The sequence below is a fragment of the Bos indicus genome, chromosome X (genome assembly GCF_029378745.1).
Source record: "Bos indicus isolate NIAB-ARS_2022 breed Sahiwal x Tharparkar chromosome X, NIAB-ARS_B.indTharparkar_mat_pri_1.0, whole genome shotgun sequence".
Lineage (NCBI taxonomy): Eukaryota > Metazoa > Chordata > Mammalia > Artiodactyla > Bovidae > Bos > Bos indicus.
In genome coordinates, this window is record NC_091789.1 from 55,026,709 (window position 1) to 55,038,566 (window position 11,858).

Here is an 11,858-nt window from a genome sequence, read left to right on the forward strand (position 1 = left end):
AGCCTTTACTGTCCCATTCAGCTTACCTGTGTATCAAGTCACTCAACAAACGGTGGTCTTACCACAGGAGAAACTCAGTCCCTCACAACACCCATCCCCTGCCCCATGCCCATCATTGCTCTTAGACGGTGATGCTGAAACTTTGAGATGCCTCAGAGTCACCTGGAGGACACGTAAAGCTCTGATAGCTGGGCCACCTTCAGAATAATGATCCAGTAAATCTGGAGTGGGGCCTGAGAGGTTGCACTTCTAACAAGTTCCCAGGTGATGCTGATGCCGCTGGTCTGTGGCAGCTCAATAGCTCCATCTGGTCTCCAGATAAGCTTGGTCACCCCCTGGTTCCTCTCACTAAAATGAAGTAGGGGCTAGACCTCCGTCTCTCTCTTTACATAAATTGTTTGTCAATTGATATATTAATTAACCTGTGGCTGCAATACAGGGCTTCCTGATAACTTGGTTGGTAAAGAATCCACCTGCAATGCAAGAACTTAAAAAAATGGTTTCAATGACAGTAAAGTGGACCCAAACAAAAAGATACAAGATTTGCATCAGTGTTACACATCTAAAAAATCTGCAGCTTATCCATGGCTAGCAAATTTTTATTTTTAACATGAACAAACGCAGTCAAATATATCTGACAAACGTAAGAAAAAAAGTCAGATGTCAGTGGATAAGACATTTCACATGATGAAACCTGGAACAAAACCAGTGTTGATAAAATTCCCAGTGGCTACTGAGCAGCCGAAAATCTCAAATTCATGAGGGACACGTCCATTGTTTCTTCCTCCATCATGTCTTTCTATGCTTGACAGCTGTGGGATGAAGTAAGAGTCAATTAACAATTGTAAACCAGGGGGCAGTCCCAAGATAGCAGAGGAATAGGACGGGGAGACCACTTACTTCCCCCACAAATTCATCAAAAGATCATTTGAACGCTGAGCAACTTCCACAAAACAACTTCTGAATGCTGGCGGAGGACACCAAGCACCCAGAAAGGCAGCCCAATCTCTTCAAAAGGAGGTAGGACAAAATATAAAAGACAAAAACTGAGACAAAATTTAGGGACAGAGACCCATCCAGGGGAGGGAGTCAAGAAAGAGGAGAAGTCTCCACACAGTAGGAAACCCTCGCACAGGAGTGTCTGAGGGGAGTTCTGGAATCTCAGAGGGCAACATAACCAGGAGGGAAAAAAAAAAACAAAACAAAACCCACAGAATACGCACCTAAGCACAACTGCCAGTGGAGAAGTGGCCCAGACACTCGGGTCCACCACCAGTGAGTGGGGGCTGGGCAGGGAGGCGCAGGCTGCATAACTGGTCCTTAGGGTAAGGACCGGGGCCCTGAGGACAGTCTGAGGGAGCTAATGTGAGACAGCAACCCAAACCGTGGGATCGCCAGAGAGACACACAAAAAAAGACCTTTCTCACGAAAGGCTCTATCGGCACCCCTGGCACGCTCACAGAACAAAGGATTGCACAAATACCCAAGGAGAGCAAGCCAGCTGCCATATAGGGCCCTCCCTCCCTGGAGGCAGAGAGGCAGGCGAGAGACAGCCAGAGCCCGAAGGCAAGGGGCTGCTGCAATCTCGGCCCCAGAGATGACATCTTCCACCAAACTGTGAGCAGGCTCCCAGTTGCTAACCTCGTCTTCTTGGGATCCTAGATGGTTGACATCTGCCAGGAGTGTCACAGCCTGGGATCAGCTCCCCAGAGGAGACATACGGCACACCTGGAACTGCGCTCTTGTGGAAACTGAGTGGCGGGGACCAGGCAGGTGAGTTAGACGCATGGCCCAGCGAGCACCCGGTCGCCTGAGCTGCTCGGACCTGGGAGGGCCACAAAACGCACAGCCTATCCAGGTCTGTGCCCTTGTGGAGCACCTGAGAACCCTGAGCGGCTCAGACCTGGGAAGTGCATGAAACGCAGGGCCCACTTGGCACAGTGCCCTTGCAGAGCACCCTGGAGACTGATCAGTCTAGACCCGGGAAGCACATGCTGCCTTGGACTGTGGCAAACCCAGTGTGGTCGGTCCATCCACTGCGAGCACTCTCCACACACATCAGCGGTGTTTGTTTGCAGTGTCCCTCCCTCTCCACAACACAACTGAACAAGTGAGCCTAAGTAAGTGGCCACCTTCGCCCCCTTGTGTCAGGGCAGAAATTAGACACTGAAGAGACTTGCAGAGGAAGCCAAAATAAACAAAGAAGGGGGAACGGGGAACCACTTTGGAAGTAACAGGTACAACAGATTGAAATCCTGCATTTAATACTGGAGACATTTGAGGGGCGCCTATAGACCTTGAGAACAAGTACAAGCCAGAACAAGGGATGATCTGACACTGAACAGACCCCACAATGCCCAGAGAAATTCTTAGATATATTTTTACTGTTATCACTTTTTAATTTTTTGTTAATTTAAGTTTTTATCACTCCTTTAACTTTCATTTTTATAGCCTAGTATTATGTTTCCCAAAAAAACCCTATTTTTTTTAGAAAACAAATTCCATAGTTTTTTGATTACTGTGATTGATTATGTTTGTATTTTTTATATTTTATTTTTGAGAGTCTAACCTCTCTCCCAGGTTTATAATCTTTGCTTTTTGATATTTGTTATCAATTTTGTACCTCTAAGAATCTAATCTTCGGTATCCATTTTCACTTAAAGATCTGATTACTGGCTTGACTGCTCTCTCCCTTTCCTCCTCCAGGTCACCTCTATCGCCTTCCTCCCTCTTCTCTTCTGTATATAACTCTGTGAATCTCTCTGGGTGTTCCAGGCTGTGGAGAGCACTTAGGGATTAGATTAATGGCTAGACTGTTCTCTCCCCTTTTGACTCTCCCTTTTCCCCTCCTGGTCACCTGTATCTCCCTCCTCCCTCTTCTCTTCTCTATATAACTCTGTGAATCTCTCTGGGTGTTTCTGGCTGTGGAGAATTGTTTCATCAATAAACCTAGGGGTTTTATCGTCTATGCTGTGTGGATGGAGAAGTCTTGAGGCTACTGTAAGACAGGGACCGAAAGCCAGAGGCAGGAGGCTTAACCCCCAAACTCTAGAACATCAGAGAACTCCTGATTCCAGAGAACATTAATAGACAAGAGCTCACACCTACCCTGAAACCAAGCTCCACCCAAGACCTAACAAGATCCAGTGCAAAACACACCACAGTAATTCTCCAGCAAAACAGGAACCCAACCTTGAACATTAAAAGATGGGCTGCCCAAAGCCATGCTGAACCCATAGACACCCCAAAACTCACTAATGGACACTTCACTGCACTCCAGAGAGAAGTTCCACCCACCAGAACACAGGCACAAGCTCCCCCCAACCAGGAAACCTTGACAAGCCTTAGTCCAACCCCACCCACAGGAAGAAGACTCCACAATTAAGAGGAACCACAAACTTCCAGCCTGCAGAAAGGGCACCCCAAACACAGCAATCTAAACAAAATGAAAAGGCAGAGAAATATTCAGCAGGTGAGGGAACATGCTAAAAACCCACCAAACCAAACAAAAGAGGAGGAGATACCTGAAAAAGTACTCAGAATAAGGACAGTAAAGATGATCCAAAATCTTGAAAACAAAATGGAGCTACAGATAAATAGACTAGAGGCAAGGATCGAGAAAATGCAAGAAATGTTTAACTAAGGACCTAGAAGAAATAAAGAAGAATCAACCAGTAGTGAATAATGCAGTAATTGAGATCAAAAGCACTCTGGAGGGAACCAACAGTAGAATAACTGAGGCAGAAGACAGGATAGGTGAGGTGGAAGACAGAATGGTGGAAATAAATGAAGCACAGAGGAAAAAAGAAAAAAAAAAGAATTAAAAGAAATGAGAACAACCTCAGCGACCTCTGGGACAAAGTTAAATGCCCCAACATTCGAATCATAGGTGTCCCAGAAGAAGAAGACAAAAAGAAAGTGCGTGAGAAAATACTTGAGGAGATAGTAGTCGAAAACTTCCCTAATGTGGGGAAGGAAACAGCCACCCACGTCCAAGAAACCCAGAGCGTCCCAAACGGGATAAACCCAAGGCAAAACACCCCGAGACACAAATTAATCAAACTAACAAAGATCAAACATTAAAAGCAGCAAGAGAAAAGCAACAAAAATCACACAAGGGGATCCCCATAAGGATAACAGCTGATCTTTCAATAGAAACTCTCCAGGCCAGAAAGGGATGGCAGGACATACTTAAAGTGATGAAAGAGAAAAACTTACAACCAAGATTACTCTACCCAGCAAGGATCTCATTCAGATCTCATTCAAGAGAATTCAGCACCGCCAAACCAGCTCTTCAACAAATACTAAAGGATCTTCTCTAGACAGGAAACACAGTAAATGTTTATAAAAACGAACCACCCCCCCACACACAAAATGTAAATGGCAACAGGATCATACTTATCAATAATTACCTTAACTGTAAATGGGTTAAATGCTCCAACCCAAAGACAAAGACTGGTCAACTGGAAAAAAAAAAAACAAAACACAACACCCCTATATATGCTGTCTACAAGAGACTCACCTCAAACCTAGGGACACGTACAGACTAAAACTGAAGGGCTAGAAAAAGATATTTCATGTAAATGGGGACCAAAAGAAAGCAGGAGAGCAATACTCATATCAGATAAAATAGAATGTGAAATAAAAACCATGATAAGATACAAAGAAGGACACTACATAATGATCAAAGGATCAATCCAAAAGGAAGATATAACAATTATAAATATATATGTACCCAACACAGGAGCACCTCAATACGGAAGACAAATGCTAACGAGTATGAAAGGGGAAATTAAGAGTAACACAATAATAGTGGGGCACTTTAATACCCCCCCCCCACACTTATGGATAGATCAACCAAACAGAAAATTAGCAAGGAAACACAAGTGCTAAATGATACAATGGACCAGTTAGAGCTAATTGATATCTATAGGGCATGTCACCCCAAAACAATGGAATTCACCTTTTTCTCAAGTGCACATGGAACATTCTCCAGGATAGATCACATCCGGGGCCATAAATATAGCCTTGGCAAAATTTAAAAAAAAAAAAAAATTGAAATCATTTGAAGCATTTTTTCTGACCACCAGGCAGTAAGATTAGATGTCAAGTACAGGAATAAAAAAAAAAAAAAAAACTATTAAAAATACAAACATATGGAGGCTAGACAACACGTTTCTGAATACCCAAGAGATGATGGAAAAAATCAAAAAGGAAATGAAAATATGCATAGAAACAAGTGAAAATGAAAACACGACAACCCAAAACCTATGGGATTCAGTAAAAGCAGTACTAAGAGGGAGATTCATAGCAATACAAGCCTACCTCAAGAACCTAGAGAGACATCAAATAAAGAACCTAACTTTACATCTAACGCTAGTAGAAAAAGAAGAAAAGAACCACCCCAAAGTTAGTAGAAGGAAAGACATCATAAAGCTGAGAGCAGAAATAACTGAAAAAGAGACAAAGGAGACTGTAGCAAAAATCAACAAACCTAAAAGCTGGTTCTTTGAGAAGATAAATAAAATAGACAAACCATTAGCTGTCTCACAGGAAAAACCGGGAGAAGAATCAAATCAATAAATTTAGAAACAAAAATGGAGAAATCACAGCAGACAACACAGAAATACAAAAGGTCCTAAGAGACTACTATGAGCAGTTATATGCAAATAAAATGGCCAATTTGGAAGAAATGGACACATTCTCAGAAAAGTATAACTTTCCAAAACTGAACCAGGAAGAAATAGAAAATCTTAACAGGCCCATCACAAGCACGGAAATTGAAGCTGTAATAAAAACCCTTCCAACAAGCAAAAGCCCAGGACCAGGTAGCTTCACAGGTGAATTCTACCAAAAACTTAAAGAGCTAACACCTATCCTACTCAAACTCTTCCAGAAAATTGCAGAGGGGGGTAAAGTGCCAAACTCATTCTATGAGGCCACCATCACCCTAATGCCCAAACCAGACAGAGATGCCACAAAGAAAGAAAACTACAGGACACTTTATCACTGATGAACAGAGACGCAAAAATCCTCAACAAAATTCTAGCAAACCAAATCCAACAACATATTAAAAAGATCACACATCATGACCAAGTGGGCTTTATCCCAGGGGTGCAAGGATTCTTCAGCATTCACAAATCAATCAATGGGATACACCATATGAACAAACTGAATGATAAAAAACATATGGTTATCTCAACAGATGCAGAGAAAGCCTTTGACAAAATTCAGCACCCATTTATGATAAAAACTCTCCAGAAAGCAGGCATAGAAGGAACATACCTCAACATAATAAAAGCCATATACGACAAGCCCACAGCAAACATTATCCTCATGGTGAAAAATTGAAAGCATTTCCTCCAAAATCAGGAACAAGACAAGGGTGCCCACTCTCACCACTACTATTCAACATAGTTTTGGAAGTCCCAGCCACAGCAATTGGAGAAGAAAAATAAATAAAAGGAATCCAGATTGGAAAAGAAGAAGTAAAACCCTAACTGTTTGCAGATGACATGATCCTCCATGTGGAAAACCCTAAAGACATCACCAGAAAGTTACTAGAGCTAACCCATGAATATAGTAAAATTCCAAGATATAAAATTAACACGCAGAAATCCCTTGCATTCCTATACACTAACAATGAGAAAACAGAAAGAGAAACTAAGGAAACAATCCCATTCACCATTGCAATGAAAAGAATAAAATACTTAGGAAGAAATTTACCTAAAGAAACAAAAGACTTACATATGGAAAACTATAAAACACTGATGAAAGAAATCAAAGACGACACAAATAGATGGAGAAATATACCATGTTCGTGGATTGGAAGAGTCAATATAGTGAAAGTGAGTACACTACCCAAAGCAATCCCTGTCAAGCTACCAACGGGATTTTTCACAGAACTAGAACAAATAATTTCACAATTTGTATGGAAACACAAAAAACCTCGAATAGCCAAAGCAATCCTGAGAGAGAAGAATGGAACGGGAGGAATCAACCTGCTTGACTTCAGACGACACTACAAAGCTACAGTCATCAAGACATTATGGTACTGGCACAAAGACAGAAATATAGGTCAGTGGAACAAAATAGAAAGCCCAGAGATAAGCCCACGCACCTATGGATACCTTATCATTGAGAAAGGGGGCAAAAATATACAATGGAGAAAAGACAATCTCTTTAACAAGTGGTGCTGGGAAAACTGGTCAACCACCTGTAAAAGAATGAAACTAGAACACTTTTTAACACCATACACAAAAACAAACTCAAAATGGATTAAAGATCTAAACCTAAGACCAGAAACTATCAAACTCTTAGAGGAAAACATAGGCAGAACACTCTCTGACATAAATCACAGCAAGATCCTCTATGACCCTCCTCCCAGAGTAATGGAAATAAAAGCAAAAATAAGCAAATGGGACCTAATTGAACTTAAAAGCTTTTGCACAACGAAGGACACTAAAAGCAGGGTGAAAAGGGAGCCTTCAGAATGGGAGAAAATAATAGCAAACGAAGCAACTGACAAAGAATTAGTGTCCAAAATATACAAGCAGCTCATGCAGCTCAATTCCAGAAAAATAAACGACCCAATCAAAAAATGGGCCAAAGAACTAAACAGACATTTCTCCAAAGAAGACATACAGATGGCTAACAAACACATGAAAAGATGCTCAACATCACTTATTATCAGAGAAACGCAAATCAAAACCACAATGAGGTACCATCTCACACCAGTCAGAATGGCTGCCATCAAAAAGTCTACAAACAATAAATGCTGGAGAGAGTGTGGAGAAAAAGGGCACCCTCTTACACTGTTGGTGGGAATGCAAACTAGTACAGCCACTATGGGGAATAGTGTGCAGATTCCTTAAAAAAAAACAAAAACAAAAACTGGAAATAGAACTGCCATACGACCCAGCAACCCACTGCTGGGCATACACACCGAGGAAACCAGAGTTGAAAGAGACACATGTACCCCAATGTCCACTGCAACACTGTTTACAATAGCTAGGACATGGAAGCAACCTAGATGTCCATCAGCAGACGAATGGATTAGGAAGTTGTGGTACATATATATGACGGACTATTACTCAGCTATAAAAAAAATGAATGCATTTCAGTCAGTTCTAATGAGGGGGGTAAAACTGGAGCCTATTATACAGAGTGAAGTAAGTCAGAAAGAGAAACACCAAATAGAGTATATTAACGCATATATATGGAATTTAGAAAGATGGTAACAGCAACCCTATATGCAAGACAGCAAAGAGACACCGATGTAAAGAACAGACTTTTGGACTCTGTGGGAGAACGCGAGGGTGGGACGATATGAGAGAATAGCACTGAAACGTGTATATTACTCTATGTAAAATAGATGACCAGTGCAAGTTTGATGCATGAAGCACGGCACCCAAAGCCGGGGGTTCTGGGACAACTCAGAGGGATGGGGTGGGGAGGGAGGTGGGAGCGGGGTCAAGATGGTGGGACACATGTACACCCATGGCTGATTCATGTTGATGTATGGCAAAAACCACCACAATATTGTAAAGTAACTGGCCTCCAATTAAAATATATAAATTAATTTAAAAAATTGTAAACCAGTAACAGGCAACAGTGACTTTCTAAATCTAAGAAAACAGTCAGTCCTACATATGCCTGCTAAGTCAAAAGAGAAATTACCACATTTACCTCTCTCAACACAGACCTTGAGATATGTCATCACTCACTCACCCCTCATACCAACGTCCTCTCCCACTCGCCAAACACCAAAATGCCTGCTTTGTTGTTGTTGGTTTTTCTTGAGAGAGACTTATCTAATAAGTCTTTCCACCTTACAAGCCTGTGCCCTCTCCATCAATCACACTCTTAAACTCCCAGACTCTCAGTTTGCACATCCATAAAAGGAAGAGAAGAAAGACAGGAAAAAGCAAAGCAAGAAAGAGAGGAAGGGATAGGTCAGATATAAGTTGATTTAATGACCAATTCGGTGATGGACAGGGAGGCCTGGCGTGCTGCGATTCATGGGGTCGCAAAGAGTCGGACACGACTGAGCGACTGAACTGAACTGAACTGAACTGAATGACCAATTCAGCGGTGAACAACAATCTCACCATGACTAATTTGCTTTTCTTCTGATTGTCCCATGAACTAGAAAATCTTGCAACTGAACAAATAGGGATTAGTCATTAAATGTGCTCCCACTTGAAAATTTTTCACTGACTACATCTTTGTCAATAGTCACAACCTCAAAGGCATTTGCTTTCTCCCGGTTAGGACAAAAGACCGTATGTCTGTAGCTCAGTGCTGAGGGCCCAGCTAGTGTACATTCCAGTCACCTTTAGTCGCTTGTTCTGGTTAACTGCGTTCCAAACAAACAGTGGTCTCTGCTACCAGGTCTCAAAAAATTTCCCACGTGGGGAAGCCTTACAGCTACAGCTCAAAGGACCTGTAGCTGTGAATGAAGTACATTTCAGAACATGCTGTGTTCTATGTTATCTAGCACACAAAGTATTATTAACATTAAGCTGTTTTGAAACTAGACTTTAACCAAGTTTTAATTATTATTTACTTTGGGGAGAACATTTAAAAATGTATGTCAGGAATGGTGGCTGGGTGATACTCAGAGCTGCACACAGATACCTGGGTTCTCCCGGGCTGTCCTCTGCTGGGTCCAGGTCCTTTCCAGGTCCTTCTTCTGGTTTTTTATCGCTGTCCTCCTCCTCACCTTCAGCTTCTTGGACCTCCTCATCAGACTCTTCACACTGATAATCACTCGCTTCTTTTGTGAAGTATAATACAGACTTCGGGACCGGAACTTCACGGAAAAAAATAACCCAATTTATACTCAGTAGCCACATCCAGTACTCTACCCCCAGGGAGGAGAGAAGTAGGTGAAGAGAGACTAGCTGGGCACCTTCCTAGAGGTTGGTGTGACACCTTCAGGGCCCTCACATTTCTGCAGCTTCAGGGTTTTCAGGGTGAGGTCTTTACCGTCTTTCCAGTAGATCTCACACCCTGTGCTGCTGATTATTTCTGGCCCTTTGGAGAAGAAGGGATCAGAATCATCTGGGTCTGACCGCATCTGGTATGTTTCTGTCAGAACTTCGTTGAAAAAGTATTCCTCTCACTTAAAAAGAAATTCTACTGTGATGCTCATTGGTTCCCGGACCCCTGAGAATTTTTATTTTTACATCTTTCAGGTGCTCCAGTACAAGTGCATCATATTCCCAGATCATGCTACCGAGAATCTTTAGGTTTTTAAATGCCCTCAAGCAAAAGCGAGGGATGCCCTTTGTTTCTCCTTCCCTTCAGGCTCTCCATCTCCTCCCAGGCTCCTTCTGGAACAGGTACTGGCCACTAACATTCACGTTCTGTGGGCTTATGAATGGCATTGATGATGTCAGCTCTCTTATCAAACAGAGGCTGGCAGAAGGAAGCATACTTTTTCTCAAGACCGTAAAGGTCTTTATAGAATTGGGCTTCCACTTGTGCAGATTATGCCTGGAGGTTTTTGAGAGCTTTGACCCGCTGCTTAACCACTAGAGGCCAGTGCTGAGTGCGGCCTGCCTTTGAGCCCGATGCCCCCACAGGGTCCGCAAGGGCCTGAGGGCCTGGCCGCCATTTGCCCACCTCGGCCCTGCCAGGACCACAGGCCCCAGCCTCCCAGGACTCAGAGGCAACAGCCAGGGCGCCACCCTCCCAGAGCTCAGCCTCCACTGCAGACTCCTCTGACTTTTGGGATGCAGACCCCTGGACCCTGGGACCCTGAGGTTCCCAGGGTGGGGGCGCCCTCTGCTTGGTACTCACCCTGTGAGGCCTCGCCTCCCTCTGCCAGGTCTTCCTGCTCCTGCGGAGGTGCGGGACCCTCTCCAGGGCCGGAGGGAGGCTGGGAGCTGTGCATGACCATCGGGCAGGGGCCAGGGGGCCAGACCAGGACATGGTCATCGTAGGAGAAACTGTGTAGAAGGGAGTGGACCAGACCCCAGAACACAGGCCCAAACTGCTCCAAGGGGTCCCTGTGGCCTGCAACCACTGCTGCGCCTTCCTGCTCACTCTCATCATTCTCTACTGTCTCCTCCTCCTCGATCTCTTCCAACAGGTGCTTCTCCTCCTCCAGGTGCTCCTCCTCCTCCAGGGCCTCCAGCTCGAAATCAGACTCCTCCTCCTCCTCTAACGGCTCTATAGCCCACTCTTCCATTGTGGCCTGTGGCCCACCGTGCCCCCTGCGAAGGCCTCCTGACACGCTCAGGGAGGGCAGAAGGGCCGCGGCCTCCTCGACCCCATCCATCCCCTCCCAAGCCGGTGCCGGGACCCCAAGGGGACTGGGGTCACAGCCCGCCCTGCCAACAGCCCTGTCCAGGCCACCTGGCATCCAGTCGTGCTCCTCTGTGGCAGACATGGCAGGAGAGACTGTGCCAGACGGCGATGGACCTGCAGTGATGTCCACGGGGAAGATGGCAGCCGCCGAGCTGAGAATCGTGGAGGAGACGCTGTTGGCAGCGCGGACTGCAGAGTTGGGGTGTGGGCAGCAGAGATGTCAGCTGCACAGGGAACAGGAGTCTGTGAAGTTGCTGGTGTGGGCCCCACGACAGGAATGGCAAGGGGGTGGCCGGCAGACTGGCCCACCACGACCGAGGCTGAGATGGCGGTGTACAGGCAGGAAAGAACCTGAAGGGCTGGCGGCGGTAGGTGGAGCTTAAAGGTCAACCGGGGACCACTTCCTCCAGCGCCAGCTCTAAGCTCATTTGCCAGGAGTCAAGGATTGGCATGATCGCCATCCAGTGAGTGGTCAAGGCCCTCAGCTTCCCTGGAGGCCTGACAGGCCCAGGTCACACTTTAAGCCCCCAGGAGTCCCTTCC

At 44.7% G+C, this 11,858-nt stretch overlaps 1 protein-coding gene across 1 annotated transcript; it reads right to left on the reverse strand.

Annotated features, from left to right (window-relative positions):
* Window positions 1–438: 438 nt before the first annotated feature.
* On the reverse strand, window positions 439–11,607 carry LOC139181294 (cancer/testis antigen 47A-like). Its single transcript, XM_070784253.1, has 3 exons — window positions 10,807–11,607; window positions 9,640–9,814; window positions 439–812 (listed from the first exon to the last, which is right to left on the reverse strand). The coding sequence occupies exons 1-3, from the start codon at window positions 11,396–11,398 to the stop codon at window positions 800–802; spliced, it is 780 nt and encodes a 259-aa protein (XP_070640354.1). The 5' UTR covers window positions 11,399–11,607; the 3' UTR covers window positions 439–799.
* Window positions 11,608–11,858: the final 251 nt, after the last annotated feature.